Raw genomic sequence first — 20,421 nt, 5'->3', positions numbered from 1 at the left:
AAATTTTTTAGCATAGGTAAGTGAGCACCTCCAGCACTGCACCTGTTTGTTGAAACATTTCAATTGATATCTCTTCAATTCCTGGAGCCTCGTTTTTTGCCAATGCCTTCAGTGCAGCGTGGACCTCCTCCTTCAGTACCATCGGTTCTTGGTCACATCCTGAAACGGTTGAACGCTGACCAGTTCTTTTTGGTGTAGTGACTCTGTATATTCCTTCCAGCTTCTTCTGATGCTTCCTGCATCGTTTAATATTTTCCCTATAGAATCCTTTAGCACTGCAACTCGACTGAATTTTCTTAAGTTCTTTCAGGTTGAGAAATGTCAAGCGTGTTTTTTCCCTTTTGGTTTTCTATCTCCAGGTCTTTGCACATTTCTTCATAACACTTTATTCTGCTTTCTTGGGCCGCCCTTTGAAATCTTCTGTTCAGCTTTTACTTCATCATTTCTTCCTTTCACTTTAGCTACTCTACGTTCAAGAACAAGTTTCAGAGTCTCTCCTGACATCCATTTTGGTCTTCTCTTTCTTTCTTTCTTTCCTGTCTTTGTAATGACCTCTTGCTTTCTTCTTGTGTGACGTCCTTCATGTCATTCTACAACTCAGCTGGTCTTTGATCATTAGAGTTCAAATCATCAAATCTATTCTTGAGGTGGTCTCTAAATTCAGGTGGGATATACTCAAGAGCGTGTTTTTGGTTCTTGTGGAACTGTTCTAATTTTCTTCAACTTCTACACGCATATGAGCAATTGATGGTCTGTTCTACAGGCAGCCTCTGGTCTTGTTCTGACTGATGATATTGAGCTTTTCCATTACTTCTTTCCACAGATGTAGTCTATTTGATTCCTGTGTACTCCATCTGGTGAGGTCCACGTGTATAGTCACCACTCATATGGCTGAAAAAAGGTATTTTCAATAAAGCTGGCATTGGTCTCGTAAAATTCTATCATATGACCTCCATCGTCGTTTCTATCGCCAAAGTCATAATTTCCAACTACCAATCCTTCTTGGTTTCCAACTGTCATATTCCAATCACAAGTAACTATAAATGCATATTGATTTCATGTTTGATCAGTTTCAGACTGCAGAAGTTGGCAAAAATCTTCAGTTTCATCTTTGGCCTTACTGTGTAAATTTGAATAACAGCCGTATTAACTGTATTCCTCTTAAATGTATGGATACTACCCTATCACTGACGGCACTGTACTCCAGGATAGGTCTTGAAAAGTTCTTTTTGACAATGACTGCAATGCCATCCTTGTTCAATCTGTCATTCTCAGCAGAGTAGACAATACGACTGCCTGATTCGAAATGGCCAATACCAGTCCAATACCAACTATTCGCTAATACCTAGAAAATTGTTCTTTATGTGTTCCATTTTATTTCTGACTACTTCCAATTCTCCTAAATTCACACTTCAGACATTCCATGTTCCAATTATTAATGGATGTTTGCACTTGTTTCTCTCAGTTTGCCGCTACTGTTGATACTGGAAGCTCTGCCACCAGTATTTTAAATACTAGCACAGTCACCCTTGCTGGAAAGGTTTCAGAGAAGCTTCCAGACTAAGACTAAGAAGAAGGACCCGGCAGTCTACTTCTGAAAATATTGGTCAGTGAAAACCTTATGAATAGCAGCAGTACACTGTCTGATTTAGTGCCAGAAGATCAGGTTGGAAAGCACTCAAAATACAACTTGGGAACAGCTGCCTTCTCAAAGTAGAGTCAACCTTAATGACATGGGTGGAGTCAAGCTTTCGGGACCTTCATTTGATGATGTGGCACGACTCAAAATGAGATGAGAAGAAAAGTCTTTAGAGGGCCTATTAAAAAAAAAAAACCACCAGTTGCCATCAAGTAGTTTTTGACTCACGGGGACCCTGTGTGTGCCAGAGTAGAACAGTGCTCCATAGTTTTCCGTGGCTGATTTTTTCCACATACTTTTTTGTGTTGAGGCGTTTTTCTTAGTAAATTGTGAGATCCTCATTTTCATAGTGCTTGACTTTATGTTAGTTGAGTCATTACGTTTTTCTTGGTTTTTATCTTGAATTATAGAGTTGTTAAACCTTTTTGTGGTTACCTTATTATTTACCCCTATTTTTCTAAGTAAAAATCTAACTTGTATTGTTCTATATCGCCTTGTATCACTCTCCATATGGCAGTTCATTGCCTCCTGTATTTAGTCCCTCTTTTTGATTATTGTGATCTTTTACCTATTGACTTCCATGATTCCCTGTTATGTGTATTTTTTTTTTTAATTAATCTTCATTTGTTTGTTTTTGTGATTTCCCTATTTGAGCTGATATCAGGACGTTCTGTTTTGTGACCTTGTGTTGTGCTGATATCTGATATTATTGGTTCTCTGACCAAACAATATCCTTTAGTATTTCTTGTAGCTTTGGTTTGGTTTTTGCAAATTCTCTAAACTTGTGTTTGTCTGTAAATATCTTAATTTTGCCTCCATATTTCAGAGAAAATTTTGCTGGATATATGATCCTTGGCTGGCAGTTTTTCTCCTTCAGTGTTCTGTATATGTCGTCCCATTCCCTTCTTGCCTCCATGGTTTCTGCTGAGTAGTCTGAACTTATTCTTATTGATTCTCCCTTGAAGGAAACCTTTCTTTTCTCCCTGGCTGCTTTTAAAATTTTCTGTTTATCTTTGGTTTTGGTGAGTTTGATGACAATATGTCTTGGTGTTTTTCTTTTTGTATCAATCTTAAATGGGGTTCGATGAGCATCTTGGATAGATATCCTTTCGTCTTTCATGATGTCAGGGAAGTTTTCTGTCAGGAGTTCTTCAACTATTTTCTCTGTGTTTTCTGTCCCCCCTCCCTGTTCTGGGACTCCAATCACCCGCAGGTTATCCTTCTTGATAGAGTCCCACGTAATTCTTAGAGTTTCTTCATTTTTTTTAATTCTTTTATCTGATTTTTTTTTCAGCTATGTTGGTGTTGATTCCCTGGTCCTCCAGATGTCCCAGTCTGCATTCTAATTGCTCGAGTCTACTCCTCTGACTTCCTAGTGCGTTGTCTAATTGTTATTGTTAATCTTTTGGATTTCTACATGTTGTCTCTCTATGGATTCTTGCAACTTATTAATTTTTCCAGTATGTTCTTGAATAATCTTTTTGAGTTCTTCAACAGTTTTATCAGTGTGTTCCTTGGCTTTTTCTGCAGTTATCCTAATTTCATTTGTGATATCATTAAGCATTCTGTAAATTAGTTTTTTATATTCTGTACCTGATAATTCCAAGATTGTATCTTCATTTGGGAAAGATTTTGATTCTTTTGTTTGGGGGGTTGGAGAAGCTGTCATGGTCTGCTTCTTTAAGTGGTTTGATATGGATTGTTGTCTCCGAGCCATCACTGGGAAACTAGTTTTTCCAGAAAATCCGCTAAAAAAAAACTGCAGTCAGATCCCTATCAGAGTTGTCCCTCTGGCTCAGGCTATTCAGATGTTAATGAAGCCGCCTGGGGAGGGTGGGGAGGGAACAGAGAGATAGAAGAGTAGCACCTCAGAATATAGCCAGAGTTGCTTGTCTTGCTTGGAATGACCATTATATCTGAGATTCCTGTGGGGCGCGTCGCCTATGTGTGCTGGCTGTGTGGAGATTGCCCCCGGGGGGTCTGGCCCGCTGGAGTCACAGTCAGATCCTCCGCTTCCAGCCCCACGCCCAGCGTCAAGGCTCCCCTACTGGGACGGTGCACTCTTGACTCCAAAATCAGTCGCTGCCTCCCGGGGACTTCTCTTCCCTCCAGCCGCGTGGCCGTGCCGCCCCCGAGAACCAGTTGGGCCTCCTCCCGGGGTTAGTTCAGATGGGTGGAGCAGCTCCCCGTGCTTGTGCCGTGACCGAGTGTCCCGGCTGGGACGCTGTTCTCCCTGCTCCAATACCAGTCGCTGCCTCCCAGGGACTTCTCCTACCGGCTGCGTCCCTCGCCGCCCGCGCGACCCGGCTGGTCCCCTTCCTGGGGTTAGTTCAGGGGGGTGAAGCAACTCTCCGTGTTCATGCCGTACCTGCGTCCAGTCCAAATCCCTGCGGGACGGTTCCCCGGCTCGGACGCTGCTCTTTCTGCTCCAAGACCAGTCACTGCCTCCCGGGGATTTCTCCTACCGGCTGCGTCCCACGCCGCCCGTGGAACCGGCTGGTCCCCCTCCCGGGGTTAGTTCAGGGGGGTGGAGCAGCTCTCTGTGCTTGTGCCGTACCTGACTGGTACACTGGCTCCAGGCTCTGGAAACAATCACTGCTTCCCCGTATTAGTTCGTTCTCCATCTCTAAATCTGTGTTTGTTGTTCAGGGTTCGTAGATTGTTATGTATGTGATCGATTCACTTGTTTTTCCGTGTCTTTTTTGTAAGGGGGATCCGAGGTAGCGTCTGCCTAGTCCGCCATTTGGCTCCGCCCCTCCGTGGCTGATTTTTCAAAAGCAGACCGCCAAGCCTTCACAATAGTTAAGAGCTATGCCTGTTAACCTAAAGGTTAGCAGTTTGAATCCACCAGCCACACCTTGGAAACCCCATGGGGCAGTCCTACTCTGTCCTATAGCGTCACTTTAAGTAAGAATCCACTCGACAGCAGCTTGTTTGGTTCCCCCCCCTTCCAAGGTGCCTCTGGATAGGTACCAACTGCCAAACTTCTGGTTAGCAGCTAAGCACTTAAGCCTTTGTGCCACTCAGGGATGTCAGAGGGACTAGGAACCCCCTGAAATCACATGCTAAATTTTGGAGAATTTCTTATATGTGAGCATTTCTCTCATCTACAGGTTTCCTCTTACAAGTATCTGAAAGTGTCTATGATCTTTAAAAGCAAAGATTTCACCGTTAAATTAAAACAACTTCCTGAACCATTACCACTACTAAACCATATATAATTTTTTTATGTCTAAATTCATTAAAAATCCCATTACATTCATTTTTAATAGCTGTTTCAGACAATAACCCTATAGGACAGAATTAAAAATGTAACAAGAGAGTGTAGCAATCTACTCAGAACAGTAGAATCAGAATTTACAGCATTTAAACTTAGCCTGCTGACCGCAGTTATCAAACACTGTTTTTAAATTTTATATGTTAAATTACTTCAGGATTTGACCTATAGCTAATCACTGAATCACCGCTTTCCAAAATAATGGATGATATTATCAAAAGTTTTAATTTACTAGTTGGTTTAAATATGGTCTGTTCTTAACATTTTACTTACAAGAAATCATGAGTTTAGTGGAGCATTAAGTGGAACTATCACACATAATGGAAATAAGAATTTCTAGGAGGAAAAAGAAATCAACAGGTTTCACAGGAGACTCCAGACTAAGGAAGACTAGGAAGAAAGCCCTGGTGGCCTACTACCTAAATCCGCCAGTGACAGCCTTATGGATCACGACAGTCTGAAGGAAGAGAGCCCTGGTGGCCTACCACCTAAATCCGCCAGTGACAGCCTTATGGATCACGACGGTCTGAAGGAAGAGAGCCCTGGTGGCCTACCACTTAAATCCGCCAGTGACAACCTTATGGATCACGACGGTCTGATCGCAGCCATCATGGGGGGCACAGGAAGGGGCGATGTTCTGTCCCATTCTGCACGGGGTGGCCAGGAGCTGGGGCCAACACAATGGCAGCTACCAGCATGTTTATGTCAGAATGAGCATGTCCATGTTCACTTTAATTCTGTTTATCTAGACCACATCTCTGGCTTACCCAGACTATTTTGAGGCCAAAAGGAGGAAAGAAGGGGGAGCAAAGTGAGGAGAGCAAGACAACAGAGAAATCAAGCAAAAGAACCAAACAGCTGTAGACTCTTTAACTGGGAATAAGGAATTCTATGGATAATAACAGAAACCCTTGTGGCGTAGTGGTTAAGTGCTATGGCTGCTAACCAAAAGGTTGGCGGTTCGAATCCGCCAGGCGCTCCTTGGAAACTCTATGGGGCAGTTCTATTCTGTCCTATAGGGTCACTATGAGTCAGAATCGACTCAACGGCAGTGGGGTATATATGGATAATAACATTCTGGGAGAAGCCAAGAAGAGCTGTTGGAGATTCTAGTTAAAATCAAGAAACTAACAGGAGCAACGTAAAAAGCCTGGGGGGCAATAGCGACTACCTAGATTTCCATAATTATGGGTCTCAGTGATCTACAGAACATATGTCAAAAAACAATATGACTTTTAATTATATATTCTCTATTGTGGCACCCTTCCCAAGACTGTTTTCCTTTAAAGCAGTGGTCCCTACCTGAGGAATCACAGGCAGATCCATTTAAGAATCTGATAAAAGCCATGGAATCACCTAGAAAAATACCCGTACACACACACATGCACACTCACACATGCACACAATTTAGCACATAGTTTTTTAAAGAGTTTTGAATTTGCCTTTCAAGTCTGACCCATTGATCCATGATATTTTTTAAAGGCCTCAAGTCTCAAAATGACTCTTCCTATTACAACATACTCTACTTCCTCCTCTCCCTCAAAATTAAAATGATTCCTTCAGTAACATTAATCTCAAGTAGATCATAAGAAGCAACTCAGGACAACTCTGAAATGAGACTCAAAAGGACTGGATCTGGGTCCCTGCTGTGTCACTAAAACATATTGTAACCTTACACTAAGTCATAACCTTGTGCTGGACCGGTGTGTCCTCACCTGTAAATGAAGGGGTTGGAATAAAACAAGGTGTCTATGTTTCAAAAGTGTTATGGTTAAATTGTGTCCCCCCCCACAAAAGTATGTCATAAATCCTAACCCCCCCCCCCATGCCTATGGCTATAATCCCACTTGGGAATAGGATTTTCTTTGTTATGTTAGTGAGGCCATATCTGTACAGGATATTGTCTTAGTTGTCTAGTGCTGCTGTAATAGAAACACCACAGGTCTGCGACTTAACAAACAGATTTATTTTCTCCGGGGAGGCTAGAAGTCCAAATTTAGGGAAAGGGCCTCTAGAGGAAGGCTTTCTCTCTCTGCTGACCCCGGGGGAAAGTCCTTGTCTCTTTTCAGGTTGTTTCTTGGTTCCTTGAAGATCCCAGGTGACAAGGCATCTACCTTTCCTCATCTATGCTTTCTTGTTTCATCTGCTCTTTTATATCTCAAAAGAGACTGACTTAAGATACACTTACACTAATACTGTCTCATTAACAAAGAAAATCCATTCCCAAATGGGATCATAACCACTAGTGTTGTTGTTAGGTGCCACAGAGTCAATTCTGACTCACAGCGACCCTATGTAAGGAAACATTGTCTGGTCCTGTGCCATCCTTACAGCCGTTACTATGTCTGAGCCCACTGTTGCAGCCACTGTTGTCAATCCATCTCATTGAGGGTCCTCCTCTTTTTACCTGATCCTCTACTTTACCAAACATGATGTCCTTCTCCAGGGACTGGTCCCTCCTGATAACATGTCCAAAGTACGTGAGACAAAGTCTCGCCATCCTTGCTTCTAATGAGCATTCTGCTGTACTTCTTCCAAAACAGATTTGTTCATTCTTTTGGCAGTCCATGGTATATTCAATATTCTTCATCAACACCGTGATTCAAAGGGATCAATTCTTCTTTGTTCTTCCTTATCCGCTGTCCAGCTTTCATATGCATATGAGGCGAATGAAAAATCACTGCTTGAGTCAGGCACATCTTAGTCCTTAAACTGACATCTTTGCTTTTGAACACTTTAAAGAGATCTTTTTGCAGCAGATTTGCCCAATGTGATGCGTTATTTGATTTCCTGACTCCTGATTCCACGGACATTGATTGTGGATCCAGGTAAAATAAAATCCTTGACAACGTCAATCTTTTCTCTGTTTACCATGACGTTGCTTATTGGTCCAACTGTGCGGATTTCTGCTTTCTTTGTGTTGAGGTGCAGTCAAGGCTGTGGTCTTTGATCTTCATCAGTAAGTGCTTCAAGTCCTCTTCACTTTCAACAAGGAAGATTGTGTCAACTGCATAATGCAGGTTGTTGATGAGTCTTCCTCTAATCCTGATACAGTCCAGCTTCTCGGGTTATTTGCTCATCATACATATTGAATAACTACGGTGAAAGGATATAACCCTGACGCACACCTTTTCTGACTTTAAACCATTCAACATCCCCTTGTTCTGTTCAAACGACTACCCCTTGGTGAAGTACAAGTTCCTCATGAACACAATTAAGTGTTCTAGAGTTCCCATTCTTCACAATGTTATCCATTATTTGTTATGATCCACACAGTCAAATGCCTTTGCGCAGTCAATAAAATACAGGTAAACATCTTTCTGGTATTCTCTGCTTTCAGCCAGGATCCATCTGACATCAGATGACATCGTTCCATATCCTCTTCTGAATCCAGCTTGAATTTCTGGTAGTTTCCTGTCGATGCACTGCCGTAACTGCTTTTGAATGATCTTCACACTTTACTTGTGTGTGATATTAATGATACTGTTCAATAATTTCTGCAATCTGTTGGAGCTCCTTGTAATGGGTACAAATATGGATCTCTTCCAGTAGGTGGACCAGGTAGCTCTTTTCCAAATTTCTTGGCATAGACAAGTGAGCGCCTCCAGTGCTACATCCATTTACTGAAACATCTCAATTGGTATTCTGTCAATTCCTGGAGCCTTGTTTTTTGCCAATGCCTTCAGTGCAGCTTGGACCTCTTCCTGCGGTACCATCAGTTCTTGATCATAAGCTACCTCCTGAAATGGCTGGAAATCGACCAATTCTTTTGGTACAGTGACTCTGTATATTCCTTCCATCTTCTTTTGCTGCTTCCTTCATCAATATCCACCATATGAGCCAGAATTTACAACACATATTTTGAAGGAGGGGGACACAATTCAATCCTTAACAGGTGTGTCTTAAACCTAACCACTTTTACGATATAAAAAGAGCAGATTAGGCACAGAAGCAAGCAAGTATAGAGGGGAACATACATGCCACGTGGAGATTACCAAGGAATCAAGGAACGCCAGTGTATAGGAACTAAAAGCGATCTTCCCCCAGGGATGACAGAGAGAACCTCCCTTTACAGCCAGTGCCCTGAATTCAGATTTTCGGCCTCCTACACTGTGAGAAAAATTAATTTCTGTTCTCTGAAACCACTCACTTGTGACAATCTAGTCAACTGGCATAACATAGTTCTTGAAGTTTATCGTTATCTCCCAGGATGTTGAGTAGTATCTGGGGTCCTAAAAGCTTACCAGCAGCAATCTAAGATGCAACTATTGGTGTTTATTTGTCTGCAACAAAAGAAGAAAACACAAGAATCAGAGAGTGAACTGGACTACAAGACAAACTGTCTACAGGGACCACTGCCTCCTCCACCTTGAAAACAGAAGAACTAAACGGTGCCCAGCTACAGTGTTCTGATCAGGAAATCGACAGCTGCATCCTGATAAAAAGGGAAGAAAATGCAGAACAGAACTTCAAATTCTTAAAGGACCCAGACTTATTGGACCTATTGAGGCTAGATGAGGCCCTGAGAGTAAAGGACCGAGCTGCTCTTCAAACCTTGAATTGAAACTATCCCCTGAAGTCACCTTTAAACTCAGTAACACTTTAACCCAAACAGTAAAGACTATCACCCTTGAGTACTGCATTTCCTTAATTAAAAAAAAAAAAAAAAAAACTATGTAAGACCAAAGGGACAACAGTTATTTTAAAGCATAAATGAGAAGGTTGGGGAGCTGGGAAATTAAGTAAATGGAAGTGGAACTACTAGAACAGAAATAACAAGAATGTTGACACAATGTGAAGAACGTAACCAATGTCACTGCTCATTAACTGTGGAATGGGAGTAGGTTTTGCTGTATACAGTATCAACAAAATTAAAAAAATCACCCACTGGTGATATTTCTGCTACAGCGGCACTAAAAAACTACGACAAAGGGGGAGCAGTATGTCTTTGTTTGGCATCTACTTACTGAGTATCTAACGTGTTTCAAGCCCCATAGGCAGGTGCTAGAGAAACAAGGAAAAATGAGGTAACCCTCAAGAAGCTAGGTAGACAAGTAAATAGACAGTTATAAAACAATGTGATTCATAATCTAATAAAATAAAATGGAAGGCTAATGAAGCATAAAGGAAGTTGCATATAACTTTGCTTAAGGGGATACGCTAAGTAAAGGGCAAAGGCGTAAGTAAACCGCACCTTTGTCACTAACTTCATGGTAAGAATCAGCACATGAACCCAATTCCCAAAATGTAGGGATGGATCCAGCCCTCACCTTCCCACTTCTCCATTCTTATGGCTAGCCACCAAGTAGCACTCTGTCTTCAACCCTAAACACCTAGAGCCAGGTCAGAGCTTGCAAGTTAAAAAGACACCTCCTTTCAGACTGTCTAATAGGCAGACAACAGATACCTTGTCAACTCACTGGAACAACTCACAGAATTTATCATAACCAAAAAGGATACAAACTAAGAGATGCCCAGGGTAAGGTCTGGGAGAGGTCCCAGCATGAAGCTTCAAAGACAGACACACTACTTTCTTTCATGCATGGTCCCCAACCAGATAGCTCATCTGCGCCTTAGGGCTCCTGGCTCTTACTGGACTCCCTATAGGGCCATGATAGATTACATCATGCCTCCTGAAGTGTAGTCAACAATGGGCTGCCAGCTGGTCCCTCTTGGTCTGGTCAGCCCCTATTCATTAGCCTCAGGTGTGGTCTGGCTTAAAAAAAAACAAGAACAAAGGCCAAATAGCTTTTGCAAGGTGATTCCGTATCTCCAAAGGGACTCAAGGCTAGTCTTGAAGATAGTTCTCAGACAGATAAGGTAGGTGCAGGATACATCCAACACGTGCAGAGACATCAAGATATGAGAAAGCAGGAAATTTTCAAGGAAATTCAAGGAATCTGATAAGGCAACCATGTAAAAGCACTGAACAATAAGATTAGACAATACGTCAGAGAATATGTAAATAGTAGACACTGCTTGGGAGGTATTTTGGAATAAGACAGCTTTGATTAACCCAGCCTACCCGGTTGCTCCACTCTAAGTACTAGAAGAAAAGAGGTCACTTGTTAGCCTACTTTTAAAAATAAGCTGACCCACAAACAGAAAAATCGCTCTTACTGACAATATGTGCACTACAAATGTCTCATAAAGAAAAACGACCAATCAAGATTAATCAACCAAATTCTTTCTGAGCCACCACTTACAAGAAAATTATTCCATTGCAGTTTTTCCCACAGTTGTGGTACCTTCCCTGATAGGCTCACAAAACTCCATTCCTTTTCTGTGCCCTTCTCATGCCCCAGCCTAATTCAGACAGCAATCAGCAGTGGCCAAAGGAAAGGTCAAAAGGCCATCAATAAACATTTCTCAAAAAGCCAGAAATAACCTCAGACTACACTGATGTTATCTGTCAATCAGGCTAAAACTGACTTCAGCAATTTCACTTCAACAAGTATTTACTGAACCAAGCCAAACCTAGTGCCGTCGAGTCGATTCCGACTCATAGCGACCCTCTAGGACAGAGCAGAACTGCCCCCACAGTGTTTCCAAGGAGCGCCTGACAGATTCAAACTGCCAACCCTTTGGTTAGCAGCCGTAGCACTTAACCACCACTCCACCAGGGTTTCCAAATATTTATTAAGTGCTTACTAAGTGCCTAGTACTGTGTAAGGCATTGGCACCACCTTCACTGAGCTCTGGTGGTAAACGAGAAAGACGCTAACAGTCTGTTCTGCTCCCAACCCAGTAATACTTTCCTGATTACCGTTAGTACAATTCCTGTTATCAAAAGCCATGTTATAAATGCAACTGTACAAAACAAGTAAAAGAAGTAAGAGCCCTGATTGTTTCAGACTCAATAGATTTTTTCCTGCAAGAATTTCAACAATAAGGTATGTAAAGTAAAAGTCCTCAAATCTCTAAGCTCCTCCAGCTTTTGGTTATATGTCGTTTTTGCTCAAGAGTAAAACCTTTCTTTTTCTAGCATCATTAACACTGCCAAAAAAAGTATAACTCTTCTCAAACATTGTCATATATCACCCATTGTTGTGATAACAAAGCAGAAAACTCAAACACTTTTCCTACTCAAAGCAGCGTTAAGTTTCAACAGAGGTATGTATGCTCAACGCAAATTGTGTTGACCTGCTGCTACATTATACCCAGTCACTGCTATGAAAGGGGAAGTCTGACTCAACGGAGGCACAGGATGGATTCTACCCACACGGGTGGGTCAGGAATGCACCCCTGAGGAAGTGAGACTTCAAGGATGAGTAAACAGCTGCGTTTTCCATTCCAACTCATGGCAACCCCATGAGCGTCAGAGTAGAACTGACCTCCATACGGTTTACAATGACTGATTTTTCAAAAGTAGTTCACCAGGTCTTTCTTCTGAGGCACCTCCAGGTGGACTCAAACCTCCAACCTTTTGGTTAGCAACCAAGCACGTTAATTGTTTGCACCACCCAGGACTCCTCAAGGACAAGTACCAGGTAGTTAAGTCAACGGGGAGAGAAAGGGGGAAAAGCTGTGCCAAGGCAAAGGGAATTACATTTCAAAGGCACATTTCAAGGAACAGAAACACTGCAGAAAAGAGGGACGAAAGAGGTATGGGAAATGAAGCTAGAGAGACAAGATTTGCCCTTGTGAACAACAAGAAAGGTCTGAATTTTACATTATGAGCTGGGGGGAACCATTAAAGTTTTAAAGTAGAGAAGTCACATGACCATGCTTCATTTTAGCTACCTTTCCCTACTCTTTTCCCTCAAAGTTGGGCTTCTTAAAAAGAGCTGTCCAAGCTTGCTTGTTTGCACTTCCTCCCACCTTCTCAATCCAGGCCCCCTGACTTCTGCACTCCAATGAAATTATTCTCTTTAAGTCATCTGTTGATCTGCTAGTTAGCTGCTAAATCCAATAGACCTTTTAAAAAAGTCTTGACTTTTTTGTTCTATCTACAGCATGCAGCCCTGCTGACCATCAGCTTCCTCTGCACCACCTCCACCAATTTTTCCCCATTTCTAGGCTATTACGCTCCAGTCTTTTTCCACAAGCTCTTCTTTCTCTACCTACCCCTGTAAATGCTGTTGTCTGTCAAGATGCTGCCCTTGGCACCGAGCATTTCCAAACCCTCTTATATTTTCCCTAGGTGATAGCCTATAAGTCTTTTACCACCTGTGTAAAAGTTTCTATTTTCCAAAATCATATATTTACAGCTAAACCTCTCTCCTGAACTCCAAATTTATATATTAAACTATTTCCATTTCAATTTCTCATAGGTACCTCAAACTGAATTGAACAATTTCAAAACCAAACACATGTACTCCTTAACATTTGAAATCTGTAGCTCCCTTCCATCCCTTCTGCCACTGACTTAGTTCAAAAGCTCATCATTTCTCTACAGGTTTACCCCAGCAGACTCCTCCCTGGGCAAACTGCCTACAGTTAGCCACAACCAACCCACACAAGTCAGAACGATCTTGCTGAACAGTAAATATGATCATGGCACTTCCGTGCTTAAAATCCCTTTGTGAGTCCCTACTACGTACTTCAAATGCTTTATAGTCTGTTCTACAAAAACACAGTTGCTGTCAAGTGGATTGACTCTTTAGTCATCAGCCTCATTTCTTCCACACCAGACTCTGAACCGCGCCAAACTGTTGGTAGTTTCCTGGCATTCTATGCAAGCCTTTGTGCACATTTCTTCCTTCTCTGGAACATTCCCTCCCACACCCTTGTCCTCATCACCTGGCCAATCTGTCCTTGAAGACTCAAGTAAGGTTCTCCCTCCCCCAGGAAGCTTTGCCAGAGCCCCCCCGCACTGCTTTTTGGGGCATATAGGACTCCGAGGTACTCACACAGGGTGCTTTGGGAGCAGGGCTTCAACTGGTTCATTCCCTGATGAGAATTTGCATTTCCACCCCCAAACCCAGTAACCTCGAGTCGATTCCAACTCATAGCGACCCTACAGGACAGAGTAGAACTGCCCTGTAGAGTTTCAAAGGAGCGCCTTGCGCATTCAAACTGCCGACCCCTCGGTTGGCAGCTGTAGCACTTAACAACTACACCACCAGGGTTTCCACCCCAGATATACTGAATCAGATTCTACAGTTTAACATTTTTTTTTTTCCAGGTGATTCTCGTGTACAATAAATTTTGAGAACCACCACTCTACCAGCGATTCTCTGAACCGCCCCTCATCAGCAGCATTTTCATGGCCTGGGAAGTTGTTAGAGATGCAAATTCTCAGCAGGGGTTTCGAAGGAACCAGGTTCAAAGTCCTGTGGAAAACACCCTTAGCCAACTCTTCCCAGGCTTGCTTTCCATTACATTCTTGTTTTGTGACCTACTTGTACTGTAACACCAGCATGCACGGCATGATTCCTACTGACAAAGCTAACGCTCTGGTTCTTTCATTATGAAAAGTAGAAGAATGCTGACCAACTCACTAAACCAAAAGATGACTAGCCATGACCCCATGAAACTGTTTCCTGAGCTCTTTGAAACCTGATGCGAAATTTTCAGTGGATCTAAGTACGTACATTTTTCGGACAACTGAGATCAGTTTTTATTGAATTCTCGAGGATAATAATGACAAAAAAAAAAAAATCAAGCTGCTTTAGCAAGATAGAAAGCTGAATTAAGTTGCACCACTGATCTTTCTCTTTTCAGGTCGGTATTTTGATATATCAATTGCATCTTGAAGACAGCAGCCTCTCCTCTGTTAAACCAACTATAACTGAGGAACAGCTGCCAGGCTCTCACATAAAGAGTCCTACTACAACTTGCATTTAAGACTTATCGCGATTGGAACAGTCCTAACCAGCACTCTTTAAAAGTTAGTGCCCTATTCTAACATACACTGTACTGATGTGATTAAGACTATTTAAGACTCTGCCTGCTAACGTGTTCCAGAACAAAATGGTATACATTCTGAACATAACGACAAAGGAAACATTTTTTACTGTCATCCAATTAAAGGAAAATGGAGAAAAAAAAACTAAGATCCTCCAGATATACAGGAGAGCCCTTTTTTCCCCCTTTTACTGTACACAGCAGAAACCCTGATGGTGTAGTGGTTAAGTGCTACAGCTGCTAACCAAAAGGTCGGCAGTTTGAATCCACCAAGCGCTCCTTGGAAACTCTATGGGGCAGTTCTACTCTGTCCTATAGGGTCACTATAAGTTGGAATCGACTCAGCAGCAATGGCTTTTTTTACTATACACAAAACAAATCTGGCAGCATTTAACTAACCGCTCAATCCAATCTTGGGAATTAACAGTAAGGAGCAGGCAATCAAATAAATGTTAAATAAAAAGTTTTGTTTGAATTAAAACATATTCTAGTTGACTAAAGAAGCTAGTCACTGGGATCACAAAAGAGCAGGAAAAAAATGTAGAACAAAAACTCAAATTCACAAAAAAGACCAGACTTACTGGCCTGACTGACTGAAGGAACCCCTGAGTCTATGGCCCTTCTGACCTGGAAATGAAGGCATTCCCAGAGACCATCTTTCAGCCAAACAACAGACAGGCCTATAAAATAAACCGTAACAGCTGAGAGGAATGTGTTCCTTAGAGTGACTATAGATCAAAAGAACAACATTTGCCCAAAAGCACAGATAAGAATACAGGAAAGGGTAGAAAATCCACAGGAAAGGAAAGGCAGAACCTAGGCAGAAATGGGGAGAGTGCTGACACACTGAGGGGTCTCAAACCAATGTTACGGAACACTTTATGTACAAACTATCAAATGTGAAATTAATTTGCTCTATAAACTTTCACCTAAAGCACAATAAAATTTAAAGAAAAAGGAAGCCAGTCACAAAAGAACTCATACCGTACGATCCCATTAGTAAGAGTCCCAGAACAGGCAAGATGCTTCTGTGGAACAGAGGTGGTTTACGGGACGTGGGAGAAGGTGATGTGGTACCTTCCGGGGTCAAAAAATGTTCTTTATCTCGATTTGAGTGATGCTTGCACGGGTGTATAAATTTGTGAAACTCCCTGAACTGTACACATAAGATCTGTGCATTTTACTGCGTGTAAAGTTTATCTCGATTCGGGAAAGCACACAGGGAACGATACTCCTTCATCATTTCACAACACAACCGAACCCCATGTCCGTTCCAGGAAGGCTCTCTGTGGACGACCCCGGACTGAGAACCGTCGAAGTGCTGACCCCGAAGCTCTCGCCGCCGCGAAGGTTTAGGCCCCGCCACGACGAGGCCACCGCGATTCACACACCGCCAACCGCTCCCCGCCTTCCGAGACGGGGACCGGGCACCCCGAGGACCCCCGGCCCAGACACCCCCGCCGGCAGCAGCCCGGGGCGGGGCGGCGAGCGGGAGCCCCGTGCCCGCGAACGCAGAGGGCCCACCCGCGCCACCACGAGGCGACGCTGTGGCACCAACCTCCAGAGCTCACTCTGCGCTGGCGAGGAGTATCCCCACTTAAAGCCTTTTTTTTTTTTTTTTCTTTCCAAAAGGGGAAGAAGCAAGCTTCTGCGCCCGACCGGCGCGCCCCCAGCCCGGCCCGTCGGCGTCCGCCCGCCCGCCGAGCGGCCCTGCCACTTCCGCCTGCGGAGGGAAGAGGCGGGGAGGCGGCGGAGGGAGCCGGGCGAGCTCGAGTCCGTGTTCCTCGGGGCAGAGGAGGCTGGGAGGCCAGCCGCCGTGTTAGCCCCTGCGACTCACCAGGTACAGCTGCTGCCAACAATTCCGAGCATCCAGCTCGTCAAACTCCCGCTGGACAGTGACGGACATGGCGGCGGGAGCCACGGACGCGAAGGAAGCCGCTGGCCGCGGAGAGGCTCATGCCCCGCGCGGATCCGGGGAACCCGAGACGCCCCGCGGGCGCATGCGCGGCGCGTGGCCGCCCTCCCCGCCCCCTCCCACCGCTGGCTGTGGGGAAAGTACCTGGCGCGTAGGACGTCAGCGTGCCGACGCGCCGCTGGAGGCCGCACGGCTGGGCGGTGCGGGCAGGCGGTGCATCTGGTGGGCGCGCAGGTGCGGAGGGCGGGCCCGAGCCCCTCCCCCCGCCTGGCGACAGTGCCGGGAAGCTCGGCCTGAGGGGCCCCGCCCTCGGGCTGCGCGGACGGCCGGGGGTGGGGCGTGGGCACCCGCAAGGGCAACTGGCTTGGGTCGGGCCCCAGGAGGTCCCCTCCGAAGTCGTCCGGACCGTCTTGTTTTCTCCGTCCCGATGCTCTTTTTCTCCTTAATTGCAGTTTTTTTAATAATGCAGTATTTCAGTTTATTTTAAATATCATCCAGGTAGGTCGGATGTGCTCCATCTTTGGAGCATATTTTTCAGCCTTCTGGAGAAAAGAGCCTATCCCTCTCCCCCCGCCCGCCCCGACGGCAGCTCTTCTGCGCCTGCGGCTTTTTATGCCAAAAAAATCCCTATAGCAAAAGGAGGGGCAACCTCTCCTGGAGTTTGGGAGAATACATCTTGTTTAGAAAACATCCCACAACTTAAAAATTGCCTGTGAAAAGAAAAGAATCCTTTTTTGTCCAACAAACTTGCTAATTACGGAAATCCTCTTGTTTCACGTTACGATAGTTGTTAGTGAACTCATATGCTCCTCATATTGAGGATGCTTATTATATCATGGTCATAAGAAATGTGAACGCTTAGAAAAATTTTACCTGTGCTGTTCAATATTGAAATAATTAAATGGAATTATGAATTTCTCAGTCGCAGTAGCACATTTCAAGTGTTCAGTAGCCACGTTTTCTACTGGACTGTATTGCAGGGCGTACATATAGAACAATTCTATCATCACAGAAAGTTCGTTTTGACCAGCAAAGTCTGAGAGGATTAAAATACTTGAGGTACGAAAGTGCCCTTAAGTCACGTCCCCGTTGCCGTCAAGTCGATTTTGATTTCTAGCGACCCTATAGGACAGAGTAGATCTGCCCACATAGGGTTTCCAAGGAGTGGCTGGTGGATTAGAACTGCTGACCTTTTGGTAGCAGCCCAGTGCTTAACCACTGTGCAACCAGAGTTCCAACAGAATATAGTACCAGTAAATAATAGAAAATTAAAGATTCCCTGGTGGCCCGATGGTTAAGCAATTTGGCCGCTAACTGAAATATTGACGGTTCGAGCCCAGGCAGCCACGCCAAAAGAAAAATTTGGAGATGAGCTCCAGAAAAGATTATAGCCTAGGAAACTCTATGGCCTTGCTATGAGTTGGAACTGCTACCCAGAGCCACTGTTACCCAGAGGCTACCTGAACAAAGGCCTGGAAATTAAAAAAAAAAAAAAATTTTTTTTTTTACTTCTGGAAAATCTTATGGAACACTCTTCTACTCTAACACACACGGAGTTGCCGTGAGTCGGAGTCCGCTCCACAGCGACTGAGTGATAGAAAATTAAGCAATCAACCAGCGTTTTCTACCTACATTGTTTAATTTGGGAATACATAGAGTTCCCTTCAAAAAAAAAAACAAAAAACCGCACAGTCTCTAATTGTCCTGGTTCCTGAAACTATTGTCATTGAAACTAATTATTTAGAATAAAGGCGCAGATTCTCCCAGAATACCCTAAAATTGTTGGTATCAAGTACTTCCCAAAGGGACTAGCTCAGCAGATTGCTTTCCAACCTGAAAATATCCACTCTTCTACCAAAGAAAGTTTGTCCACTTAATAAAATCCACTGAGACCCTCCAACGTCGGTAATGGTGGGGGTATTCCACTGAGAAGAGGGGCATCTTGATCTCAAAGCAGCAGTTCTTGCCACCAGATATTTCCCATCCCTTAGTAGGTCAATTGTCATCCTCATTTTTTCCTATTTTGCTGAAGTGCAGCTAAAATCTAGTGCAGTGGTCCTCACAGGAGCATCATTTTCTGTTTGATAGACATGCAAAATCACAGGCCCTACCCAAACCTAAGGAATCTGAATTTCTGGGAATGAGGCTTTGAAACGAAGCTCACCAGATGATTTTTATGCATTTTAATGCTCTTCAAGAGCTATGGTGCTAAAAGAATATTTACATAAGGCTAAAACTCAGGGATAAAAGAAACTTTTTATAAAAGAGTAACTTGCTTCTGGGTATTGTGTATATAAAATATGGTTTGTTCTCTCTGTCATATGACTTTCAACCCAACAAGTTCCTAGCTTGCCTGCATTTAAACCCACTGCCATCAAGTCGATTCTGACTTCTAGAGACCCCATAGGGTTTCCAAGGCTTTAGATCTCTACAGAAGCAGACTGTTACATCTTTCTCCTAAAGAGCAGCTGGTGGTTTTGAATCACCCACCTTTCATTTAGCAGACGATCGCTTTGTTAGTATCCATTTCTAAAGACCTCAGACAAAGACTTTTGCCCTATATGAGGTCAAGATCAGTAGTTCTCAAGATTTTTAAGTATCAGGTTCCCCTTTTGCCCACAAAATTTTTAAAGTCCTTTTGATAGTAGCTATACTTTTACGTACATAGTTTTTGCATACTTGAGAAAATATACAATGACCAAAGTCTACTATGAATTTAGTAATATTTTAAATGAATTTGTATTTTTTGAAAAGCATGAGGTATTTATTCATCTTACAGCTAATGCTTGGTGGATAGTACATTCAGATTTTTAGCAATGTGGTCAACTTACTCCTTGGCCCTTGTGAACTGTGCAGCCCACAGGTTGTGGACCACTAGTCTAGAACAAAGGAAATGATGCATAGCAGGAATTTGGAGTCCCTTCTTTCTTCTAAACAAGACATTCCTTCTGAATTCCAGTTTCCTACCTAAGAGGCTCCTCTTCCCCAGATGACTACCATCGTATGTCTATATCCACTTAAGGGAAAACTCTGTTTACTACCCATAGACCCTAAACTAGAACTTCGAAGGGATCAACATATCAAAATACAGCCTAAAAACCTAATGTCCACACAAGAGATGTACCAGGCAGACATTTGGTTGCTTGTGTAGATTTCAGTATCCCATGTGGCTGTCAGTTTGTGGTAAAGCTGCTGCAAAGGACCTCTTTAAAGTGTTGAAGAGCAAAGATGTCACCCTGAAGACTAAGGTGAGCCTGACCCAAGCCCTGGTATTTTCAATTGCATCATATGCATGTGAAAGCTGGACAATGAAGAAGGAAGACCGAAGAAGAGTTGACGCCTTTGAATTGTGGTGTTGGCGAAGAATATTGAATATACCATGGAATGCCAGAAGAACCAATAAATCTGTCTTGGAAGAAGTACAGCTAGAATGCTCCTTAGAGGCAAGGATGGTGAGACTGCGTCTTACATACTTTGGACATGTTGTCAGGAGGGATCAGTCCCTGGAAAAGGACATCATGCTTGGCAAAGTACAGGGTTAGCAGAAAAGAGGAAGACCCTCAATGAGGTGGACTGACACAGTGGCTGCAACAATGGCCTCAAGTGTAATAATGATTGTAAGGATGGCACAGGACCAGGCAGTGTTTCGTTCTGTTGTGCATGGGGTCGCTATGAGTCGGAACCGACTTAACGGCAGCTGACAACAACAACAATAGATTTCAGTGAGAGTGGAACTTCAGA

General features: G+C 43.5%; 1 protein-coding gene across 5 annotated transcripts in view; it reads right to left on the bottom strand.

Annotated features, from left to right (window-relative positions):
- Window positions 1–16,903, bottom strand: part of PTPN2 (protein tyrosine phosphatase non-receptor type 2) — a 126,442-nt gene extending 109,539 nt beyond the window's left edge. For 2 of the 5 annotated variants that reach the window (XM_049899905.1, XM_049899904.1), the window contains exon 1: window positions 16,603–16,797. Coding sequence is in view for 3 of the 5 variants with exons in the window: in XM_049899904.1 (XP_049755861.1) it covers window positions 16,603–16,671 (69 nt within the window). In the remaining 2 variants the exon portion in view is untranslated. Of the gene's footprint in view, window positions 1–16,602; window positions 16,798–16,824 lie in introns of those variants that run through there. The other 3 variants (XM_049899907.1, XM_049899902.1, XM_049899903.1) reach the window with 3 other exon arrangements.
- Between the last annotated feature and the right edge of the window lie 3,518 nt (window positions 16,904–20,421).

Source organism: Elephas maximus, chromosome 11 (assembly GCF_024166365.1).
Source record: "Elephas maximus indicus isolate mEleMax1 chromosome 11, mEleMax1 primary haplotype, whole genome shotgun sequence".
Taxonomy (NCBI): Eukaryota; Metazoa; Chordata; class Mammalia; order Proboscidea; family Elephantidae; genus Elephas; species Elephas maximus.
This window is presented reverse-complemented; position numbering and strand designations above follow the sequence as displayed.